The sequence below is a fragment of the Panthera tigris genome, chromosome B3 (genome assembly GCF_018350195.1).
Source record: "Panthera tigris isolate Pti1 chromosome B3, P.tigris_Pti1_mat1.1, whole genome shotgun sequence".
In the NCBI taxonomy this organism is placed as follows: Eukaryota; Metazoa; Chordata; class Mammalia; order Carnivora; family Felidae; genus Panthera; species Panthera tigris.
Window position 1 is genome coordinate 32,030,526 of NC_056665.1, and position 24,757 is coordinate 32,055,282.

A 24,757-nucleotide genomic window follows, 5' to 3' on the forward strand; every position below is an offset into this window, starting at 1 on the left:
CACCAAACGCGCCGTCAACCCCACACACTATCCCCCGATGCCTCCGCGGCCCGCCACCGCCAGCATGTCTCACACCCTCACACAACAGCCGGCCTCGGCAGATTCGAATACTCGCTGTTCCCGACTCTCGCTCCCTGTCTCTGGCGAAACCCCGACATTTCTTTTAGCGACGAGGAGGCGGAGGCGCAGGAATGTCGAGGCATTTGGCTGAAACTCGATGTGTGTCTCCCGCACTGCCCATAGCAGCCCTGGAGACAGAGTTGCTGGCCAGAATCGAGTAAAGGGGAAGGGAAACAGGCTCCCGGAGACACGCAAACGCCCCCCCCCCCCCCGCCTCTTTCCCCGGTCCTTTCTGTAGACATTGAGCTCTCGGGGCACACGCGGCCCCCAAGCCCGCACCTCGGGCCGTAGGGTTCTCTGGCTGTGGGTCGATGGCGCGGGTTTGGGGCCTCTGAGGAGATCAATCTCCTGATTTGAGTGTTGAGCATTTTAATGAGCTAGGGAAGTGGGGAAGAGAGACGCACGAGGAGCGCTGCAGCTAAAGAGACCACCCGACCGGGCGTTCCGAGGATCCTTTGTAAATTAAATATGAGCGGACTGGCGCACGCCTACTCCGCATCCCTCCCCCTCTCTTACTCTTGCGGCCGCTGCTGGCGGCGTAGCGGGCTGGGACCAGACAGCTCGTACGGATCAGAATTTAGAACCCAGAACTTCACTCCACTTCCTTGGGTCTGTGGTCCCCACGGACGACCTAGGGGGAGGACACAGGGGAGCTCTGAGAGGGGAGGTGTCTTCAAGGAGGGTGGGAGGGTGAGGGCACCTTGACCCTGCGGTGGACACTGCGACGGCCCCCTAGTCTGGGGATGAGTCCCTGCGGTTGGGCCAGGGAGTGGCGCGGCTGGCTGGCCAGGCACAACCTCTTTGTCTGCAGAGCAAGGGGTGGGGGGGCGGATTGGGAACGCTGAGGGGGCGGTTCTGGGAGCCTCGGTCCTAGAAGAGGGGTCTGGGAGGCGAGGGACCAGTAGCGAGGAGGGAGAGGCAGGCCCGGGATGGCGGCTCCTGGAGACTTCCTCGGGCGGGGGCGGGGTGGGGGGAGGGGCGCCTGCCCTAGAGGCGGGGACCGAGGCTGCGACTCGGAGGCTCACAGCTTGTGGACCCCCGACCCAGTTTTCACCTCTTTTTCTGGTCCTTTATGCCTTCGTCGAGGAGGCGGACAGGTAGGCAGGTGGGCAAGGGACAATTTGGAAGCGCTGATGGACTGGAAGACAGAGACTGGAGAGTAGAAGGGAGAATGGGCTCGCTTATTCTCTGCGGAGAGCTTCCCAGGACCGCAGGGACCCGCCCCTCCAGCGTCCCAGGAACCTACGGGGCCCACGGGCCAAATAAGACCCCTTTTCCTTGGCTCACTTGCCAGGGATGCAGAAGCCCGGAGAATTTGGCAGAGAGACAGGGCTCCAGGGGCCAGGAGGGCGCCTATGGATGTGGTGGCCACCCAGGCGAGGGCGCAGACTCCCGCGGGCCCCTGCGACTCCCGCCCACTCTCCAGCAAGCGCTTTTGTTCCCCGAGCCTACCTGGGGGGAAAGACAACCCTTACCCCCGCCTTCGACCCCGGAGCGCCCAGGGCCTGCCCTGGCAAAGTCCGCCGAGGCCTGGGGTTGGAGCCACGACTCCAGGATCAGCCTCCGGGCTCAACTAGGAGAGGACAGCGCGTTTCGTCCGGCGCCGCCCGGGCGCGCAGGAGCAGGTCTGATGTCTATACTGTTAATAATGGTACAGTTACTGAGGGGCTGGGGAACCGGGAGCGAACACACCACCCCCGCCGCCGCCGCCCACGTCTTTGATCGTTAAAGAAACAGGCACCTAATCAGGTGCGTGGAAGTAGGTGTGGGTGAAGGAGGGATTTCAAGGTTCTAAGCCGCCAGAGGGGAGGGCCCAGAATCGGAATCTGTAGAATCCAGGCTCAAGGTTTTTGACCAGGTTGGGTCCAGACCCTAGACAGACGCAGGGGCCAAGAGCTGTGGCTCGGGCAAATTTTTGCGAACCGACTTCTAACTTTGACTTTGCGGACCCGGACGGTCCGGAGGGTGGGGTGGGTTGAAACCCAGTGGATCCCCGCAGTCGCTCTCCAGGCTCTGTCCCCTCTTGGTTTCTGTCCCAGGCCTGGTTCGTGAGCGCCCCCTGCTGCACACCGCTGGCCGGTGCAGAGGCTGGGGCAAGGGTGGCCGGGGGCCTGCGCCGCGAGCGCGGAGGCTGGAGCCCTGCGCTAAGACGTGCTCTGTCCCGGGTTCGGTGGTCCCGAGGCGCAGTGTGCCGGAGTGGGGGCAACGCTTACCGAAGGCACCGAAGCTTCCCTTCTCATGCCCACCCAGTCTACGTCCCCGGAATCTGCAACGTCCTCTCCCCTGCCCAACACGGACACAGCCCCCGCTTCGCACCCCATTGTGTTTCCGGCACCCAGGGCACAATAGGCACCCTTTGAATACTCGTGTAAGGAGTAGGCCCTGGCACGAACCGATGCTCTTAGTTCTGGGAGGAACCCGTCCTGTACGCCTCCCTCGCGGACAGCGCCCCCACCCCCACCCTCAGCACACACATCCCGGGCAGGGTGAGCGCTTTCTCTCTGAGAAAGCCTCTCGTAGGAGGGCTCTAGAGCACAGTCCTTAAGTCTTATGACTTTATCTGGGCCTAAAATGTCCGAGATCTGAAAAAGAAAATCTATCGGCTCTAAGAGGAGAAAGAAAACTACGAAGTAGGAAGTAATAGATGTTTAATGGAATGTTCAGGACAGGTAACATTGTGCAAACGCTTCCATTCCAACTGCATTGAGAGTTGTACGTGCCCCTATATTTAGCGAGGCATGTGGATGATTTAAGGGATGTGGCAAGGTCCTGGAAAGTCAGAAAACCAGGGCCCAGAAGGGCATCACCTACCCGCAGCATAGCGGCCTCAGGGGATCCCTCCCACAGCTGCACTCCAGCCAGAATCTCCAGAACACTCCCCCGCTCCCATCTTTCAGCTACTACAGTCTGTCCCCTTGCCTGCCAACACGTTCTTACCTCTCTTCCCAAGAAGTTGCTTTCTCTTTCTAATTTCCAGCAGAGAGCTCACCTTTCTGGGAAGCCAGTCCCTGTTTATAATGCCTCCTCCCACCTTCTCTCTCTCCTTCCCTTCTTGCACACTCTGTGGTGGTTGGGAGGAAAGGTATTAGCATCAGACTCCACCACGTACTAGCTGTGTGACCTTGGCCAAGTTACTTAACCTCTCTGTGCCTCAGGAGGAAAAGGGGCTATAAATAAGAATATCTACATTATTGGGTTGCCCTGAGGATTAAAGGAGTCAAGGCATGCAGCTCACTGAGTACCTGGCACTTAGCACTCAGAAATGAGCTATTATTTTTTACAACATTAGCCATCATTATTGCCTTCCAGAGTTGGGTACAAGAATGAAGAGATGTCTGCTACACACGCCCCTACGTGCTTGTGTCCTTCCTGCCTCCCCCACAGGGAGAAGCAGCCCCCAAATGTCTCTTTACTCCCGCCCCCCCCCCATACCATGGCATAGGTAGCGATCAGAATTACTACTACCATTTGTAAAGATGTCTAGTCTCATCTCAGATACTTAAAACTCAGATTCTGATGCCTGTAGCTGTCACCAGTGTGCCTGTTTGGAAAGAGAGACCAGCAGCTGCAGCCCTGGTGGAAGGTTTTTAATTAAAACCATAATCTGTTTAAGTATTTATTGGGCTCTGTGACTTTAATTATTTTCTAGGGAAAAACAAAAAAAAAATCTACATTTGCATATGGGAAGACTGTTGATTTCAGAGGAAAGTAGCAACCTGTGGCAGTTTGCTGGAGGCAACTGGGAGGAATTCCCTGAATGGTTCAGATGCAGCTCGACATTATTAATAATCTGGGATCCGGTCCACGACCTTCCTCCTAGTGCTTTCATGAAATTAGCCTAACGTGCTGGCGAGGCCCTTCCAGTGGCATCTCCTGTAATTAGCTGGGCCTGTGCTTGTCTCTGTAAAGATGGGGATCTCCTGCCTGGAGGAGGCAGCATGCTTAGCTATTCTACCAGCCCAGGCAGGACTGGTTCTCCCCAGCGTGGGGGGTCTTGGGCCTCCACAATAGGGTGAAGCAGGGAAAGGGAGGACTTCCATCTGCGGATAATAAATGTCTCATCTCAAAGTGTTTTAAAAACTGTATGTGTATCATCTCACAAGGAGGGAGGGCTGGCTTTAGGGCTGGTTGATTTGGTGGCCCAGACTCAGTCCCTCTCCTCTGCCAGCCTTAACAGGGCTTCTGCTTGAGACTTGTGTTCCTTGGTGCCCTTGGAGGGCTTCCGCAGCAGCTGGGGTAACATGCTTAGTGGTAACAGGCTAGTGGAATAGAGAAACTGGGTTCTCCTTCTAGAAGCCACAGCCTCTCCTTAGGCCTTATGGACAGCTGTTGGCTCAGGCCTTCCCAACCGATAAAATGATTACTGGTAAAGGGAATTGAATTGATTGGCTCAGAGTAATCATCTAGCCCGGAAATAGATGTTGAGGAGTCAACCCCAAGATTATCCACAGGCGAGCAATCCCCTTTAAGTAAAAGTGCTGGGGAGTTGCGTGGTCAGAGTAATCTACTATTGTGTCAAAAGGAATTGAGCTGAAATGGACCATACTTGTAATAAACTATATGAGACATTAAACCATATTCGACACCTTATCTGGAGGTTAGACCAGTCTATGTCTACCATCCGTGACCACGATCAGGGCCCAGTGTGTGACCCGGATGAGGGAGGTCTCTTGGGTGGGAATACATACAAACTAGAGAATTCTGTGCTTTCACAGAATTCTTGAAAGGATAAAAATTTGTTCTTGGAAATGCCTGTGCTGGGATCCAAAGCTATTTTCGGAGCAGTAGAAGCTTGAGTCTTCAGTTGGATATTTATGAGCAGGAGATGTTTATGAACTCAAAGATGTTCCTACATGACTTCACATGACTGAACATGTCACCCGGTCCCATGGCGGAGAAGAGTGGCACTTCACTGTCGCGGTGGAAAACAGGAGGACGAATTGTACCCTGGCCTTGGGAAGAATGTGGAAGCGGTGCAAAGCTTCCGGCTTCACAAACTCGATTGTGTAACCTTAAGCAACTCCTGTCCTCTCTTCTTCAGGTCTCTGTGCTTGCAAAGGTAGGAGAGTGGGCTGGACGTACTCAGGGGCCCTTCAACTGCTGCTGCCCTCTGAGACGCTGGCTCTTGGGTGCTGTGGCTTTAGAAGAAGCCAGTTTGCAGGTTGAGTTGGAGCATCTAGGGGGGCCTCTGCCGGGGCTTCCTTTGGAAAGTCTGGGGACCAATGCTTGCCCTCTTCCTCATGACCCTGGGTGGTTTGTTTTCCCTCCCACCACACTCAGCTGACTCATCAACATGGTCATCAGCACACTTGGGCCCAGGGGCAAACCCTTTCCCCCAAACTGTTGTGCATTGCTCTGAGGGCAGGGGGAGTCCTCTCACTATGAAATGTATCTTTTTTTGTTAAATTTTTTTTTTAACGTTTATTTATTTTTGAGACAGAGAGAGACAGAGCATGAACGGGGGAGGGGCAGAGAGAGAGGGAGACACAGAATCGGAAGCAGGCTCCAGGCTCTGAGCCATCAGCCTCGAGCCCAATGCGGGGCTCGAACTCACGGACCGTGAGATCGTGACCTGAGCTGAAGTCGGAGGCTTAACTGACTGAGCCACCCAGGCGCCCCACTACGAAACGTATCTTGAAGGCCCTGCACATAGTCAGATTCAGGGGATGTGTGTGCGCGCGCGCATGTGTGTGCAACATCATTAGAGATGAAATCTGATCACTGAATATTTCGGGAGCCTGGTGCATAGGCCCAGGAAGAAATGGCCAAGGCTGCCAGGGGCTCCCTGACTGGTGGGGTCATGTGGAAGGAAGACACAACTCCTCTTGCGGTTCTGGCTACTTCTCTCTGCTCTGCAGCCCCGAGTTCTCCATTGCCTGGTGCCATCAGTGGAGAGAGGTCACGGTGAGCACGTATTCTGAGACCCACCTGAGCTGCGCATTGGAGACCCCAAGGGGCAGGGCTGGGGTGGGGGTTGGGGCTCCTCCTCCTTTATCCTCCAGGCTGAAAACTCCTGGGGGGGTCGCCCAGAGCCTTCTCATCTACCGTCCCCATCAAAGCCAGAACAGCGCACGGTAGTGCACATGGCAGCATGGAATAAACGGAATTTCCTGCTATCTTCGGTCTCACTGTCAACAGGCTCTTCGTTTGTTTTTGGAGATGGCTTCCGAAAGCAGAGCTGAGACCAAGATTCACGCACAGGCCGTGGATTGTGGAAATTTCTTCACAGAAACTGGCAGGGGAGAAGGGAAGCAGGAGAGGAAGGGGAGGAAGCCAAGCCAGGGTGTGATTTCAGGAAGTCGCAGCCTCAGCCTGATCCCAAGGAGCTCTAGGCAGAAGTCACACATCAGAGTTTCTACGTGTACTGATTTAGGCAGGGAAGCTCGGTCTTCCGTCTCTGGTCTCCATAGATGCACAGCAGTCAGACATTGACTAGGGGCTGCCCCTAGGGGGGGCTGTCCCCAGGCACTTAGCTCTGTCTCGCTCTCTCTCGCTCTCTCTCTCTCTCTCTCTCTCTCTCTCTCTCGCCTGTGGGAAGTCAGCTCCAGTAGCCCAAGGGCAGGCCTAATGTGAGCTCTCAGAAGACACAGAAGCCAAGGGATGGGCACACAGAAATGGATCTGCTATAGCATTCATTCTACAAATAGGAATGAAGTCTCCTCGATGTTGCCAGGTGCTGTGCTTGGCATCGGTGCAGCTGTGAACCAGGCAGACGCCGTCTCCGCCCTCCACCACCCAGCATGTTCAGGACTCCTTAGGTGTGTGAACTTTAGGGCTTCTGGCATCCCAGGACAGGCTCCGTCTGCTCCAGCAGGTCACCTGGGGCCAAGGCTAGAAGGTCTGTGATCCCGCACCTGTCTTAGAGGAAGGATTGACAGGGAGCTGTCCAGAGTCACGGATCATTAGAGCTTGGGGCCTGTAGGTCCCCTATCCCAGCCCCTTCATTTTATTGGAGGCAACACAGGCCAAGAAGGAGGTCACAGCAGGTGGGACTGGGAAATGCTCCCAGCATGAGACTTCTCTGAGATGCCCTCCCAGGGCAGTCTGGTCAAGGGCAGGCCGAGCTTGGTGGCCAGTGCTGACCTTGATGGTTCGCAGGAGGCCCTTGGGACTCTCAGGCAGATGTGGCCTATCTGATGGCTGTTTCTGGGTGGGAAACGTGCCCGCACTCAGGTCTCCTGTATTGGCCCCCTGTACCCCCCTCCAGTGCTCGTGGGCCCCAGTAGCAGAACCCTACCCATGTCTGGAAGAGACGGAGGCTGTGCCCTGCCAGGCAGCTGGCTGGGGCAGAGATTTGGAGGAAGGAGAGCCCACCCTTCGGTGGGTCTTGGCGTGTCCATTTCTGCACCCAGGTAAGGCCAGTTCTAACGGCCATGCCTTGGGAACAGCCAGGCACAATTCAGTGTAAGGGGGTGCAGAGCGGGAGACCAGGGAGTAGGGGGCTGACCCTGCTTTTCCACTGACTTTCTGGGGGACTTTGGGAAAGTCTCCCTCCCTTCTCCATTTCAGTTTCTCTCTCCATCTGCCTGTCTCAGCTGAGACAGGAGCTTAGATCTGTCACATTCTTGCTCTCAGCCTGTCCCTGCCAAATCTAAAAGGGAGAAGCATGCTCAGTGGCCTCCCAGGAGAGACAGCCCCCTCCTGTAGTGCTCCACAGTGTCCTCTTTGAAGTGCCCCCAAATAGGTTTTCCCTGCGAAGCCAGGGACCGCCTCAGCCTCATCTCCCTGAGCCCTTATCTCCAACCCCAGCTGGAAACTTGATGTATTTATTTGCTTCTCCCAGGACCTCTTCTGTCCAACCCACATCTCTGCTGGTGCTGCAATGTGACCTTCCTGCAGATGGCTGTGTCTGGTAGCCAGGTGCAGGCCGAGGAAGGAAGGGACAGCAGTAAATCCCTCCATCTTTCCATCTGCAGGGTGACCCCACCGTTGGGGTAGAGGAGACAGTTGTGGAGGCTTGGAGAGGTGGAGACCGAATTCTTGGGAGAAGTAGTGGGGACAGGGTCTCCCAGATCTTAAATGGACTAGAAATCATCCGGAGAGGGAGAGGGAGAGAAGGGAGGGAAAAAAGGAGAGGAGGGGGAGGGGCCTGAAAGGGGAAGGGAGGAGGGGAGGGGGAAGGCGGAGGGAGGGGAGAGGAGGAGGAGGGGAGGAGGAGGGGAAGGCAGTGAAGGGAAGAAGCCCACAGGGCTTTGTGGGGTCAGCAACAGTGCCTTCTCTAGGGCGTTGGAGATACAGAGTTATTTTTTGTTGAGCATTGCCCATTCACAGTTTAGTCTTTATGTACATCATCTCATTTAATCCTTCTCATTTTCGAAGTCTGTATTATCACCCCCAATTTGCATATGAGGCCACAGAGGCTAAGTAGCTTGCCCAAGGTCACACAGCAGAGCTAGGATTATGAGTCAGGTTCCTCCAAAGACTGTGTCCTAACCACCACCCTGCACCCTTCCTCACTCCCAAGCAGACTCACTGGCTGCTCCATCATGGGCCCAGCCTCACCCATCCTCTGCCTCCTCCTTGGCTGGTCTAATTGGCTGTGGAATCGGTCCATCCTGGTGTCAGCCAGGGCTTGGTGGCTCTAGAACTCCAAAAGAGGGTCTGCCGGGGTAAATTCTATACCCAGGCCCTCTGCGCTCAGTCTGGTCAACAGTTTCAGGCGATCAGACAGGTGGACTGGGTTTCACAATATCTCCTCTCACACTTGTTTGGCTGGCTAGCTTTGTGGAAAATTTCTGTGGTTAGCTAGCTAGCTTTTGTAATCTGCTTGGCTATCAAGTTTGGGATATTTATATTTATAAACTGACTTTAGCATCGTCCAGGCAGCTGGCCTTTAAAGAATTCCTCAGGGCTGAGTTTAAGGAAGTTCCTTGAGCCAAGAATGAAGGAATTTTCCCTTCACTTGTCAGCAAATGCATTTTGTAAGGGTGGGCAGAGACCTTTTAAACTTTCTGTTTTGTTTTTTTTGAGAAGGGGAGTCAGTTGAAATTCTAGACCCTTCTCTCAATAGATCACCATAGGCATCTGCTTAATTCAAACCCAAAGGGTCTGGAGCTGACACCTGGGTTCAAACATAAAAATAAATGATGGTGCTGCCCCCCATTTTCCCCTAGCCCAAGACTCAGCCACTAGGCCCAGTCGGGACCGAGGTTAACCCAAGGAAGCCTGTCCAGACAGACCTTTGCTCAAGTTTGTTTCCATCTCCCTGCAGCCCTTTCCCACCTCATTCCCACCTGTGAACTGAGCCACAAGGAGGGGTTAATACCACGCCCCTCCCCAAGCCTTCTTACCTGCATTGTAACCGGGGCTGGCGCCTTACCCTAAATCATGCATTCTCAACAGGAGAAATATCAACCCGCAGAGGACGAAAATTGGCTCAAGAGGGGCACATTAACCACTTTAGATATTTCAGTGGTTTCTGACCTCCAAAGGACCACAGTACATAAACAGATATACCATACCTGTGCGTAAGGAAGAAGTAAAATTGTTGCTATTTGCAGATGATGTGATTTCTTAATGTAGAGAATCCTGAGGAAACTACAGGGCATCTATGGTATTAAAATTTCATTGAGGGGGGGGGGGAGTCATGACTGGGAAAAAATATGTTTAAAGAAGCTCTGTATGGGAGAAATAAAAAAAAAAGAGAGAAAGGTTTGAGAAGCACTGGCCTTAAAGAAAAAATTAGGATAAATTCAAGCACTGGGAGCAGGAGGTTGGGATATTAGCCTTCTGAAGCTTGAATTTTTCATCTTGTGAGACCAACAGACCAGAAGGGTACAGGAAGGAGAGGGTGGAGAGCTGCTCACCACCCCCAGCGGCAGGGCAGTGCACCCGGCAGGCAGCCTCATGGGCACGGGTCACAGATGGTGCCAGGCTAGACACAGGTGCCCTGCTGGGCAAACCCCAACTCTGCCACATACCAATTTAATGACTTTGAGCCTGGTGCATGACCTTCCTGCCCCCCCCCCCTCCGTGTTCATCTGTAGAAAGACGGTGATCATGTCACGGCAGAGGGCCACACGGAAGGCTCCATGAGGTTACCTGTGCTAAGTGAGAAGATCGTGTTTAGCACGTAGTTACCTTCCGGTTGTGTCAACTGGGGGCAGTATTCACCTGCTCGTGCTGGAGGCTCTCAGTCCTGGATTGGACCATCACTGTGCCTCCCCTATCCCTGGGGTTCGGTGAGCTCAGGTGGAACCCCTGTGGGGTGCTTCTAGAAGAGGATGCTGGGGAGGGATGCAGACCACACTTAGGGTGCCGTATGAAGGGGTTCTCAGAAGCTCCTGCCCATCTGTCCACGGTCTCATGGACTCTTCAGCTGCTAAAGTGACAAATCCCTGTAGCCTCAAGAGTGACTCTAATTTCTTTGCTATTCTTAACTCCATTGCTAACCTTCATCACCAAATGTGCCCCTAAATTTGATATTAGCCCCAAATCCTAACCTTAGGCCTCACCCGACTTCTAACTCCACCCCATCCCTACCCCAGTTCAAACCTGGGCCCTAACCTTAGCTCTAACCCTCATCCATAACCTTCACCCTGATTCCACCAGTATTTCCCGAAATTAAGTTCCTCCCTTCCACACAAGCTTTGCTACATCTGTGTTCCTTCTGAGATTGTAGTTACCTCATATATGTTCTTAAATTAGACCTTTAAATAATCCCAGTTTATCGTTATTCTGAGCATCTATATTCCAGAAATCACGGTTTTGATATGCTGGTCATATTTTTTTCTAATAGCTGTTAACAGAAGGACAACATGGTTGACGTTTTTGAAAGGTTTTTCCACGCACCATCCACCTAAAGCTACCTCCCATACCACCGGAAGTGCAGGGGAGGGGGCGCTCAGGGAAAGACTGAGCTGCTCGGAGCCCAAGCCCCACGCACCTTCACTCCCCACCCACGTGGAACCCAGCCTGACTGCGAGGCCCGGCGGGGCTGCAGCGCCCCCTGCCGGCCGAATCTGGGAGCAGCTCTAGCTGGGCTCCCTTCCCTCTGGGCGGGGTTCACGACGTGCAACTTTCTCCGACTTGCCTTTTGGTGTCATTAACTGTCGAGTTCCCCTGCGAGGAGTGAAGAAAGGTGAGAGAAGACCCCTCTACTCTAGACTCAGGGGCTGGGGACACCTAGGGTGTGGGGTGCAGACAAGCCTGAAGTCAGAGGATGCAGGAACCTTGCAGGGGCTGGGCCTGCAGGGAGGTGCAGGGTGAAGGGTAAACTCTGAGATAGGGAGAATTGTCAGGGTTGGGCCTAGGGTCAGAGTGAGTGTGGGGGAGGAATAAGGATGAAGTGTGGCAGCCGGGACTGGAGGAGGAGGGAAGGGGGAGGGCGACAGCAGGGCCAGGCACCAGCCAGGTGTTGTGCAGGTAGAAGGAAGAGCAGGCTTGGAGTTCAAGCGGATTTCTGAGGGGCTCCTGGGTGGCTCAGTCGGTTGAGCAACTTACTCTTGGTTTCGGCTCAGGTCATGATCTCACGGTTTGTGAGTGCGAGCCCCTTGTGGGGCTTTGTGCTGATAGTGTGGAGCCTGCCTGGGATTCTCTGTCTCCCTCTCTTTCTGTCTCTTCCTCGTGTGTGTGTGCGATCTCTCGCTCTCAAAAATAAATAAACTTAAATATATATAATATATTATATATTATTATTAAATATATATTATTATATATATTATTAAATATATACATAGCATATTATATTATATAATTAAATGTATACATAATATATAATATATTATATATACATTATACATATATATTATATAATTACATATATAATATAATACATATATTATATAATATATAATACATATATTATATAATATATATAATACATATATAATACATATATATAATATATGTATGTGTGTATATATATACATATATACATGTATATATATACATATATATAATATATGTATGTGCGTGTGTGTGTATATATATATATATATATATATATATATATACACACAAGCAGATTTCTGAGTGATGATGTTTCTGGGAGTGTGAGCCCTTGGATCTCAGAAGGAAGGCCCTGGAGCAGGCAGGACTGGCCATGGCTGAGCTGGTTTCTCTGCTTCAGGTGTGTATGGTTGAAATCCCCCATTTGGCTGTGTTGGGGACACAGAGCCACCCACTTGTCAGTCACTGCAAGGTGGACTCCCCTGACTACCTTGGACCCTAGGACCCCCCCACAATTGTCTGCTCTGTCCCAGATCTTGTTCTGTATTGCCTGAAGCCAAGCCCATGTATATTTTTTTGCTAAGATCTAATGTCTGTTCATTTTTATAACTCACGAAGCAGTAAAGCTGTCATCTTGGTTGTCTGTAAAATAAGATCGTATATTTGTGTGGTTCTTCACATATTACATTGTTTTTGAGGTTTATTTCTTCTTGAGGTGGGGAGGGGCAGAGAGAGAGGGAGACGTAGAATCCAAAGCAGGCTCCAGGCTCTGAGCTGTCAGCACAGAGCCCGACGCGGGGCGTGAGCCCATGAACTGTGAGATCATGACCTGAGCCGAAGTTGGACACTCAACCGAATGAGCCACCCAGGTGTCCCTGTGTGGTTCTTCACATATTAAAAAGCTATTTGCACATTCTCTCATTGGTTCATGCAAGCGCCTGTGAGGTAAAAATGATCTGTATTGTCCCATTGGATAGAGTTGGAGCCCAAGCCTCAGTGAGTTTGACATACCAGACCAGTCAGAGGTTATGGAGTGAGAATTGAAAACTCAGTGCCCTGACTTCCAGCCCAGCAAGTTCATGGTTAGTTGACATGGATGAATCTGAGATAACATTCAAAGATGAAGCACAGGGGACACATGTGGACTTGCTCTTAGAAGCTAAAACTCCAGGGCTGGAATCTGGTCATCTGGGCCAGGGAGGTGGGGTTACGGGTGATGGCCTGTGCCGTGGGAACTCCTGCAGATACTAATGTGGATTCCATTTGGGACACCCCAGACAAGACAGCCCGGACAACGACACATTAATTACACATTGCTAACATCCTGGGCTCCCCTCCCTCTTGTTAAGGGTTTTACCACCTGTGACTCTGGGGACACAAACAGGGGTGTGAGATTACCCGGCAGGGGGCAGAGGTGACGTTCTTACAGATGCTGGTCTCTGGCTCCTGACTCCCTCTAGAGGGTAATTCTTGAAACTGGCACCTCTTTTCCTCCATGTGCCTCTCCTTTTGGGAGAGGATCCCTGACGGGCCCACCCTGGGTCTTCTCTTTTGGAATGGGGGCGGGGGAGGGGCTCACAGATGTGAGCAACAAGGAGCTCTGGGCTCTGCTAAGCCCTGACAGGACTTCGCAAAGTGCAACTCCCCCATGTTCGGGAACCTCCCCCCCCCCAACCCCCGCTCCCCGCCCCGCTTTAACGCAGACAAGAAGCTGCTCAGTGGCTCCCGGATGGGCTGAGCAGAGTTTGGTGCCTGAGACTTTGAGCATTCACATCTTTATTAAAGGCTGCATAAATGGAGAGAGGGCAGAAGAGCCCTTTGTTATAAAACCTGTGGTCAACTACATCTGCAGATGGCAAGCACGGGAGGGCTGTAAACCAGCGGGCACTGCCTCGTTCGGGGGGAGGCTGAGGGAAGAAAATACGAGTGGTGGCCCAAGGGCTGCCTTGCATTTGCCAGGATGGTCAGCACAGCCAGGCTGGGGCCGGGCCTCCTCTTCCCCTCACCCATCAGCCTGTTCCCACAGCTTTTGAGCCGGCACTCGCCTTACACTCGAATGCTATTTTAAACACGTCAAAGCTCACGGTTAGAGTTGACACTCCCACTGTGGTAGCTGGTTCCCATGTAATCCCTTCGTGGATCTATCTCCAGGGCACCCAGCGGACGGGGGCTGAGGTGTGGGCACACAGACTTCACTCCTGTGAAAGCTCAGGCAATAGGGGCAGGAGGCCCTGGGCTGTGGCCCAGCGGCGGGAGCCAAGGGAGGGGGAAGGGAGAGGAGATGGGGAGGGACAGTGGTTCTGCTAGTCAGAGGGAAGGCCCTGACCTTGCTGAGTTCTGCTGCTGCCCTCTGGTGTGACCACAGATTGAGGACCTTAGCTTAGGTTAGGGCTGAGAGCCAGGGTTTAGGTTGAAAACCATCTTGTCCACTGGCTCCGTGGCTGCCGTCCATGCCTAAAGTCCCAGTATGGAGGAACTGGAATGGGAGCTCTGAGCCCATCTGGGCCAATTGGCCCATTTGACAGTGGAGACACCAGGGGTCATTTCCTAGGTCACAGTCAACGTGCCCAGTCGGGGCCAGGACTTTCTCTGCTGCTCTTTCGGGAAGCAGTCTATCAGAGCACCGGTTCTTAGCGGGCATCAGAACCAGTTGGAGAACGTGCTAAAACAGCTTGCTGGGCCCGCCTAAGAGATGCTGATCCCAGAGGTCTGGTGTAGCGACTCTCAGGGGATGCCAACGCTGAGGGCTCCTAGTGTGTGTGGCGGGCAGCCCTGGGCTAGAGGACATTCCTAATGGGGCTGAGGGGGGCGGTACAGAGAGAGCAAAAGCCACCCTGAGAGGGGCTGATGGCCTGAGGACCAAAGAGAAAAGCCCGACTAAAGGAGAGGCATCTGGGTGGCCAGAAGGAAAGAAGCAAGCTTGGAAGGGTCAGACTCTGGAAGGTGGGACAGACATGGGGCAGCAGATTCTGTCTCTGCAGACACAAGGCCCCGTGGGGATGAAAATGCATTTTTATCCCCAAAGGAGAAGTGACCAGGGAGCCGGCCTTCAGACAGGCAGGTGGTGGGAAAACCCAAACTCATGATGGCGGTTTGGTTGAGAGGCACTTTGGGTGCCTGTGGGGTGTCGCCGGCAGGCAGTGTCCACGGGGGCTGTTGGCAGGTCGCCCAGGGCAGTGGCCGGGGTCAGGGAGGAACTGCAGGGACACTCGTGGAGGTGGCGAGTTGGGTGGCTGGGGGCCTTCTTCACGTAAAACCTCCCTGATTTTGGCTCCTGGAGGAGAGGGGCCAGGTGTCTGGGGAACCAACCCACTGGTGCTCCCAAAGCCGGAATGGGGATTTGGTGGCCCCTGGGGGATTAGGACTTGGACTTAGAACCTTCTCTGTGGGGCTTTTCGAGAAGGGGAATTTGGTCCGAGAGAACTGATTCTGGACCAAATGACAACTGCGTACTGGGGCCCGGGGCCTGGAAATGCGGTCATGGGTGGGGCCTGCTCAGAGGCCTCATCCCTCTCGGCCCCCCTGAGATTCCAAGCCGGTCATCGCCTCCTCTCAGCTCTGCTGGGGCGCCTTTTCTGCCAAGCTGTGGCCAGCGATGCCTTCTGCCCGTGCCACGGCGGCCTCCTCCGACAGGCCTTTGAAGTAGCTGCTCAGAGCCTGCAGGTTGACAGCGCGCTGCATGGGGGGTGACGAGGTGGTCTGCAGGCTCAGGTAGCGGCTGTACTTCTTCAAGCCCCGCTCTGGGTCACGGCGGTGTGCGGTCAGCAGCTCGGTGAAGCTCACGTTGTGGAGGGCCAAGAGGCGGGCCTCGGCCCGGAGCAGGGCGGCCGCCTGCACCAGGGGCTGCAGGGACGCAAAGCACTGCAGGCTGCTGAAGGAGTAGACGTGCTGGGCCAGCTGGGGGCCCGGGGAGACCTCGAGGAGGCGGCACAGGTCTCGCATGGCCAGCACGGCGGCCAGGGCGCTGCGTTCGCTCATGTTTCTCGCCAGGTAGGTCTTGGCCAGACTCTTGAGTTTGAAGCTGCTGGCCCTGGGCACGCGCTCCCGGATGAGGGGCAGAGCGGCCAGGAAGCCCGAGATGACCTCCTGAAACTCCCACAGCCTGTTCATGTCCTCCAGGGCCCGGAAGAAGTTGGGGAGGCCGGGCCCCCACAGCTTGTAGCAGGCCAAGATGGGGCGGCGCATGGAGCCCAGGAAGCCAAGGAAGTGCTGCAGCCCTACCTCCAGGGAGACGGCCTTGGAGTAGATGCTGAAGAAGGCCTCGGGCTGGATGAGCACGCGGAACTCACTCTCCCGGTTCACGGCTGCCAGCTGGCTAATCTTCTGGGCTGGGCAGGAGAGAAGGGCAAGGTGAGGCCCCAGGGGCGGGGTGGGGGGCCCAGGGCGGGAGCAGTGGAAGCTCTAGGACCCCACCTGGGGGCCTGCTGGCAGGACCCAAGCGTCAGCCTCCAAATGCAGCTCTATGCTGGCTCCAAAGGGGACAGGGGTCAGAAGGGGAGGGCGGGCTGCTTTCCAAACACTCCCTACTCACCTGGTGGGAGTCCAGCTCCCCCCTGCCCCCCTGTCCCCCTGCCCCTGTCCCCAGCCCCAGAGTTTGCCAAACAGTTTAGATCCAGGTCCCTCCTGTCCGGCTTCTGTTAGCCTTACCCGCCTACACTCGGGACCCTTTGTTGTTTCCACCGCATCCTCTCCCCCCTGCCCCAGCCTCCAATCCCATCGTCACCGAGCCGAGATTCCCAGCCCAGGCAGACAGCACACCTGCCCAAACTACTCCACTCAGAACATGGCTCACAGCTGCCCTGTGAGGTCTGCGAAGGACTCCCCTGTCCCAGGGAAACCCACTACTTCTGTCTGGCTGGGCTGGCCCCATGCTGGGTCTGTGCCACAGGGCAGGCCGGAACCTTCTGGTTCGGGGAAGGGCATTGCAAGGCCAGGGTCAGCACCGTGGAGAGTTGAGGGGCTTCTGGGAGAAGGGGTCATCTTTCTCCGTGACCTGGGCTTTGTCGGCCTCCCTGTGGAATGAGCTCTGTACTCAGAACTGCAGCCACAGCTTAAGGCCTTGCTTGGATCGCTGGCCTCCTAGCAGTGACTTCCCACATTGTGTTCTGTTTACAAGTGTGTTGCCAAGGGTCTCTAGAGAAGCGCTGGTCAGGGGTGAGCTCACGGATGCACCTGCCTCATGCTTTCAGGCCCTGGAAGTCCTTATTCAGACAACCAAGTGTACACCTGGAGTCCCAGGGGAGGCTGGGACTCAGGGACTGCCTGCTCTCTGGCTGCAGTCATTGGCCAGAGCTCTGGGCTCTCCCGGGCCCAGAACATAGCTCTGCCTGCACCTACTTCGGGGACTCAGAGACTAAGCTAGAAAGGGGTGGGGGTGGCCACTGGAGAACCCACTTTCACTGTCAATCTTGAGGTCAAAGAAAACCAGGGGCCTGTCTTCTGCTTGGGGGTCGGCGAGGCTCTCATCCAGGACCCTCAAAGAGCTGGGACCCTCCAGTTGGAGGTCACTGGACTCGCTGCTGCTGTCGTCCAGCTCCCGGGAGGACTGCAACACAGAGAAACCAACAGGTCAGGGGCCCGGAGGGCGAGAGGGGGCGTGTTGGCAAGGTGAGCATGTGCCCACGGGCCGGTGTGCGTGTGTGATGTGAACGTGGGAACAGGAGCAAGCTGGTATGGTGGGGGGGGGGGCATCCGCACACACATGCGGGAGACAGGGGAAGGGGAAGGTGTATATCCGTCTAAGCGAGTGCGTGTGCACGAGGATGTGTGCGTATGAATGGATGTCAGTGTGCATGTGCACGTGTGAGGGCCGTGTGGGAACCACACGTTTGTGAGTAGGGGCGAAAGGCTGAGATCACGCAGACGAGTGTGTGCAAAAGCACGAGCATGGGAATGAATGCAAATGCCAAATGTGTGTGTGCACATCGGGTGTGAATTTATGAACCTGTGTTGACAGGTGTGTGGGAATGTGAGCATGTGTGAGTGTGCACATGGGCGCATAGCGCCGGGTCTGGAAGCTCAGGGAAGGGGCCAGTGCTCTGGTGGGCAGGGCCGGAGGGGTCTGCTGCTCCCTTCTCTCTGAACAGACTCAGAAGAAACACTTCTTGGGACGGGAGGAAGGAGCCTCATCTCAAACCTGAGGTTTCTCTGGAAGGGGCCAGGAGCTTGGCTCTTCTTGTCCCCATAGCCAGCCAAGGCTCCAGTGTCTTAGGGGGACCGCTCGCCTCAGGAATGCCACATCTGGGTGGACACACGAAGCCTGGAGGCCCTCTGTCATTTAGCATCCAGGAGCCGGCTGCTTAAGGAAGCCTCAGGCCCGGGGCTCCTCTAGCCTGGGCACCCAAGGCCCTGTTCTCACCAGCACCGAGGCAAAAAATTTGAAAGGCTTCAGGGTGGGGGAAGGGCTCTGTCTCCGTGAGCCCCAAGGGGCTGCGGCTACAGAGGGCGGTAGAGGCTCATCATCTGCAAAGCTGCCAAAGCCAGCCGATGTCTCGGGAGGCCTGCTCAGAACTTCCTGTGAATGCCACCTGTGGACGTGAGCCAGAGACCAGGGGGAAAGGACGTGGCCAACGTCACACGGCCAGCTGGGGGTACTGCTGGGACAGAGTCCAGAGCAGCCCTCGGGTCTTTCCTACTTACAGGCTGCCTCACTCGGGGCTATCTGAAGCCTCCAAGGATGAACGCTGGCCTCTGGCTAATGTCCTTGGCTCAGCAGGTAATAAGCATGGGCCTTGGCCCTTTTATTCACCAGGTGAAACATTTTAACAAAACTTCAGCCAAGAGCAAAGTCCTTACTAGCCACAGGTAAAAGGTGCTGGTTTTCCCCAGGAGTGGCCGATTTTCACTTCATTGGCTTTTCATAGCCCTACCCCAGGCTCACCAACTTCCTCCCGGTCACTGATAGAGAAAGACATTCACTATGAATCCGTCTAGAGCTGCTCTTGCTTAGAGAAGCCTGGAGTTCGGGGATTCTATACATAAGGTCCCAATAAAAGTCTTCGTCAAACGCCTCGCATATCTGGATCCTCGATCGGCCACGCATCCAAGGTTTATTTTGCAAGGGTTGCTCTGCATCTTCTGTCTCACTGTGGCAGCTCCCTTTCCTCCCTGTGAGGAACCTTCTCCAGGAATCTTCCTCGAAGTTGCTAGACCAGATACTCCACCTTCTTTCCTTGAGGGAAAACCCAGCTGGTTTTTATCTTCAACCTTCCAGACATTGCCCTTGCACCTGGGGTGGTGGAAAGAGCTGGGCTCTCCTTGCTGTGTCCTCCCCCGGACTGAAGAGCTGTCCCTTTGGCTGAGGCTTCTCTGTCCCCACCGACACGGCACCCGGAGCTGTCTCATCTTCCTTCCTCTTTTGGCTCCCAGCATGACTGCAAGAGCCCGTGCAGTGGCCCTGAGTTCTTCCGCCTGCCTCCTTCCTTCTGGAATGTCTTCTCAGGCCTTAGAGCCTTGGTCACCTCTTTGGGTATCTTCTTTCAAGACTTGAGCTCCCGGGACAGCAACACAGCTGCATCTTTGGGCTAGCTCCATTTCCATACCAGGTTGTTTATTTTTTTAAAGTTTATTTACTTCTTTTGAGAGAGACAGAGAGTGTGAGCGGGGAAGGGGCAGAGAGAGGGAGAGAGAGAATCCCAAGAAGGCTCGACACTCAGTTCAACGTGGAGCCCTATGTGGGGCTCGATCCTGCAACTGTGAGATCACGACCTGAGCCAAAATCAAGAGTCAGTTCAACCAACTGAGCCACCCAGGAGCCCCAACCAGGGTCATTTATGATGGCCATCAGAATCTCATTTTTACGCCCTCCCATTGCCCTGGGGTCATTTTCTCTTATAGTGGCAGAATGTCTTTTGTCCTGAACTTACAGAAGAACTTGGTGGCTCCCTTAATAAAAGGACACCCCCTTTCTGCTGAGCTTGTCAATGGAGAGAAGGCTGGAACTTCCAGCTCTGACTCCTCTTCCTTTCTGATCCTTCCTCACCCTCGGGGCTACTGCACGGAGATGATCTTGCCAGCACGCCTTCCACTCAACTCCAGCCAGCTGTAAACCCCACTCCCTCTCCCTGCCTTACGTCCCAGCAACGTGGCCAGGAAGTGCCCGCATGCTTAAAAAGGACTTTTCTCAAGACCCAGGTTTAGCAAAAGGACAATCGGCATGAGAGGCTCTGGGGCAGGAAGGCTTTCTGCCCCCTGCTCACTACCCGAAGCCCTATGTTCCAATGCCCATAGCGCTGCCCGCTGGGCGAGTGTGTGGGCGGAGAGTGTAGACGGAGAGGCACAGAGACCCGGGCCCAAGCCAGGCAAGGGCATTTTACTGGAAAAGGCTTGACATGTCCTGGGAAGGGAAAAGGAATGGTGGCAGAAGGCAATGGAATGGGGAAGACTGGAGCCCGTGTGCTCAGCCTGGAAAGTGAAAAGTGGGGAAAGCTCCAAGGAAGTAGGGAGCGGACACAATGGGAGCTGAAGAAAAGAGGAAGAGGAATTGAAGATGTTCTGCTAAGAGCTGGAGGAGTCGAACTCACTTTAATATTCTTTAAAAGATGCAAGTAAATAATAGGATTCATTTCTCTCTTTTTTTAAAATGTTTATTTTTGAGAGAGAGAGAGAGAGACAGAGCATGAGCGGGGGTGGGGCAGAGAGGGAGACACGGAATCTGAAACAGGCTCCAGGCTCTGAGCTGTCAACACAGAGCCCGAGGAGGGGCTTGAACTCACAAACTGTGAGATTGTGACCTGAGCCAAAGTCGCCCGCTTAACCAACCGACTGAGCCCCAGGATTCATTTCTTTATTATACTTGGTTAATGGACTTCTTTGACTGCAAAAGTGTGCTCAGACCGAGCCACAGGGGACCTGGGAGTTTCTCAGGACCCACATGTAACTAGGATACACGTGCAATCTGGCTTGTGAGCTTTAGTTCACTTGGATTCAACACAGATCAACTTAGCAGGGCAAGGGCATTCCACCTCCACACTCTACACGGCAGGCTGCATGGCCGTACCAAGCACACCCATATGGCTGGCTTGACATTTCAATCACCTTCCCCAAGTCTAGGTCTCTCTGGGAAGATCCAGCACCCCCTCGCCCCCGCCGGATCATATCCCAGTATGTACAGGGCACCCCCATTCAAGGCTGATACACACAGATGACAGATATACAACTGAGTCCCCCCATCCGGTGGTTCTCTCTTTTTTGGCTGGGCATTAGCAGCCTCAAAAATCCAGATGCCCAGGTTGCACCCCAGACCAGTTCAATTACAATCTCTGGGGCAGGGGGAGTGACACCCAGGAATCTGTCGTTGGTAACCACCCCTCCCCCCCCCCCCCCCCCCAAGATTCCAGTGCGCAGCCAGGGTAGAGAACTACCGTCCTACTGATTAACTCCATGTTTGGGCAGCGGCCACTCAGGAGCTGAACTCTGATATTTGGCATCCAGTCGCCTGAAGTTGTCTCTGCAGTGCCCGACATCAATTCTTATCAAGAGTCCCCAAATTCCCGAGGGACTTCCTAAGCCCCCACTCTTAAACAACAGCTGGGGTCAGTTTGGCAACACACACAGATTGCTCTTTTTTGCAGACACAAAATCCCAGCTCTTGCAATGTCCGGAAGCCCCGCGGTACCTCATGCTTGTCCGTGAGCCGGACCATCCTGTTAGCTAGCCTATGGCCCCTGCTGCCCCCTGCACCAGGCCCTCGGGGGACAGGGCTCCCATCTTCTGTTACACACACTCACCAGCATCCCAGCCCCTCCCCTGGATCGGTCGTTTCCCACGGGCCCCTCCTCCTACTGCTGGTCACCACTGCCACTGCAGTCAGGGACTGTCCCCTCCTGCTTCCTCTTGGTCTTGCTACTGCCGGATAGTGGGGTGAGTCCTCTGTCACAAGAGTAGCTGAGAGCATCTATCTTTTCCTGCCTTGGACCCTAACCCAGGGCCCAGGGCAGAGGCACTGCTGACCCACCCTCATTTCCTAGGATAGTCCTCACCCCAGGCCTCCACCATCAGGCCTGGGTCTTGCCCCGCCACCCAACAGTGGCGCCCCCGCCGCTTCCGGCAGCAGCAGGGGCTCTTACAGAGCACTCTTCCCGCACCAGCCGTCTCTCCCGGAGCCTTGCCCACCTTGCCAGGTCTGCACCAGAGCCTCCAGGCGTGTCTAGCTGCAGTCTGGGACACTTGGAAAATGTGCTCTTTTCATAGGCCAACTTCCACACACGGGAGGTGGGATGAAGGCCACGGACAGGAGAGGACATGGGTATGTGGGAGCCCGGAGCACCTTGCGGATGTCGCCCTGCTCCCCACCCAAGCCGCTGCGGGTACTCTGGGAGTGCCAGGGGTCTGGAAGGGAGCACAGAAGGTGGGTGAGAAACGCATGGAGGGGACCTAATTTGTTTTGTTTTTGCATAGATGTTTTTTAAAGCTTGGGACACATGATGGTTAATTTAAAAAATGTGTGTCTGGAGGCACTCGGGTGGCTCAGTTGGTTAAGCACCTGACTCTTGATCTCAGCTCAGGCCGTGATCTCATGGTTTGTGAGTTCCAGCCCCGCGTCGGGCTCTGCACTGATGGCCTGGAACCTGCTTGGGGTTCTGTCTGCCCTTCTCTGCCCCTCACCTGCTTGTGCTCTCTCTCTCTCTCCAAATAAGTAAATAAACTTAAAAAAAAAGAAAGTGTGTCTGAAGAACTGAAGAATACCAACACAAAAGCAGTGGTCCTCTGGCCCTCCCCCACTCCGGACCTGGTCTCCACAGGTGAGCAGCTGTGCTTCTAACTGTTTTAACTCTTCACCACCTGAAACACACTCCCTCCTTCCTGGAATAATTCAGACATAACCTGGCGGCTCTGCTGACTGCTGAGGATCAGACTGACACCCCGCCCCCGCCCCCAGCAGTGCTGGTTTCAGTTTCTGCGCCCAACTGTCGTGAAGTCTGGTGAGACTACTGGCATGCCGATCCTTTCTCGAGCTTTCCTTCCCAGACTGCTACCTCCACCCAGGGTCAGTTTTGTTTGATGAGGTTTAGGGGATGGAAAGAAGTGCCCAGATTTCAGAGGAATTTAGAACATGGCTTAAAGGGAAGACTGAAAAACTGACTGGCGGTGAAGAATAATCGAAAGAGGGGCACCCAGGGTGGCTCTGGGGGCCTTGGTTTGTGTAGCCGGGCAGACAGTGTGACTTAACAGAGAGGAGAGGAAGAGAGACGAGTGATCTACGGGACACCCGAGTGCAGACGTCGGAGGGCCACTGGCTATCCTGGTCTGGCAGCAGGAGTGAGGGCTGGGCACCAGCAGCCTGTGGGCGCTGAGGCCATGGGCAAGGCTGAGACCACAAAGATGGGCTGTAGCCGGAAGAACAAGGTGGAAAGGAACAGAGCCCTGAGAGGAGGGTGAGGAGGGGTGGCTGGAGCTACTACAGGAGCTGGGACAGGGAGGGCAGGGGTCCTCGAAGTACCAGTGAGCTCAAGGGGCAGGAAGCTGTGGCCAGAGTCCCTGCAGGCCAGCTTTCAGTATGGTGAGGTCCAGGGGGTGGCCATGGGGCTGGCGGCTGCAGTGGGGTGGGGCAAAGACCCCAGAGAGGCCAGGGTGCTGGATGTTGAAGTCCCCCAGAAAGAAGGCTGGACCTGGCTAAAGAGAGGCCACCTGGGAGGCGGGTGCTGGAGCCTCCCCTGTGTGGGGGGAGGCAAGAGGAGGTGTGAAATGATCTGGGGAAAGTGGGGTTCACCTCAAGAAAGGCGCAGAGAACCTGACTAGATGGTGGGACCGACACAGTCCAGGAGGCACAGAAGGCCTTGACCCGCCTCCCCACTCTGATGCTCACAGGGCGTTGGAAAGAGGGGACATGGTAACTCCACCAGAGAACCAAGTTTCAGTGTAGGGAGGACACAAAACCGCCTGCGGAGAAGAGCTAAGTCCAGCAGGGAATGTGATGGTCATGGAAGAAGGGGTTGCCAGGGCAATCTTTCAACAAATATTTATTGAGCAGCCGTATCTGCCAGGTCCTGGGATCGACACATTCCCTGCCCTCATGGGCTTAGGTCCTGGCAGAGGCCCAGCGGAAAGCCTTGGGGTGGTGGGATGGGGCAGTTGGAGGGGCAAAGGGAGATAAAAGCTTCCTATTTTGGGGCAAAGAGGCCTGGGGATGTGAGGAGCGGGCAGCCTGTATCTCAATCATGCCCTTTCAGGTGAAGAGGGCTTACGTCTCCCTGACGGGTCTGTGCAGCCGCTCCTTCCTTGGTCCGCTCCTTGACCACGATGCACGGAATGCCTACTGTGTGCAGGGCCTTCAGCAAATGGGCCAGGCTGGGTGGTGGGGTGCAGGAGGGCCGGGGAGCAGGAGCCAAGTGAGCGAGTGGTCACGCGGTTCCAGGAGGACGGTGGCCACCAGCTACAGAAGAGGGAGGTGCTAGGGGTTCTCAGAGGCCTGTCTGAGGGGGGCCAGGCTGGTGGGGGGTAGGGGGAAGAACTCGAGGGCAGGGGGTTGGGAATGCAATTGGAGGCACCTCCAGAGGTCCTGGACGGGGTTCTCCACGGGGGCGGTGTCAGAATTCCCAGGGGGAGATCCTGCCCTAAGAGTCTGGGGTGCTCTGCCTCCCCCCACCCTTCCTGAGAGAGGTGTCAAGCTGGGAAGCCACAGAGAGAGGAACGGCAAAGAAGCTGTTGAGCCACTGGGCTATGTGGGGGGAGCCCCGGAAGGAGCGGCCGAGGGAGCGCACTGCTCCCCGTGCCCGGCCGCGTTGACTGATGGCCCTCTGGAGGTGGCAGGGACTCTCCTGGGGATTGGCAGGATGGCTGGGAGGCCCTGTGGCAGCAGGGGTGGTGGCCTGGACTGCGGGGGGAGGACACATCCACATGGGGTTATAATACACTTTGAGGGGCAAGTGGAAGGCGCGGTGAAGACGGGGGGTACTCTGTGCTCTACGCAACAGGAAGCTAGTCCCGCGGCGGCTGCGGATGGCAGTGTCTTCCCGGTGACTGGCGG

The 24,757-nt window shown here is 55.1% G+C and overlaps 1 protein-coding gene across 3 annotated transcripts in view; it reads right to left on the minus strand.

The window, feature by feature from the left end:
- Window positions 1-13,553: 13,553 nt before the first annotated feature.
- Window positions 13,554-24,757, minus strand: part of PML (PML nuclear body scaffold) — a 39,484-nt gene continuing 28,280 nt past the window's right edge. The window contains exons 8-9 of one of the 3 annotated variants that reach the window (XM_007084580.3): window positions 17,185-17,335; window positions 13,554-16,118 (exon numbers count right to left, since the gene is read on the minus strand). In XM_007084580.3, the coding sequence (XP_007084642.2) occupies window positions 15,343-16,118; window positions 17,185-17,335 (927 nt within the window). In that variant the 3' untranslated portion in view covers window positions 13,554-15,342. The remainder of the gene's footprint in view (window positions 16,119-17,184; window positions 17,336-24,757) is intronic. The other 2 variants (XM_007084582.3, XM_007084586.3) reach the window with 2 other exon arrangements.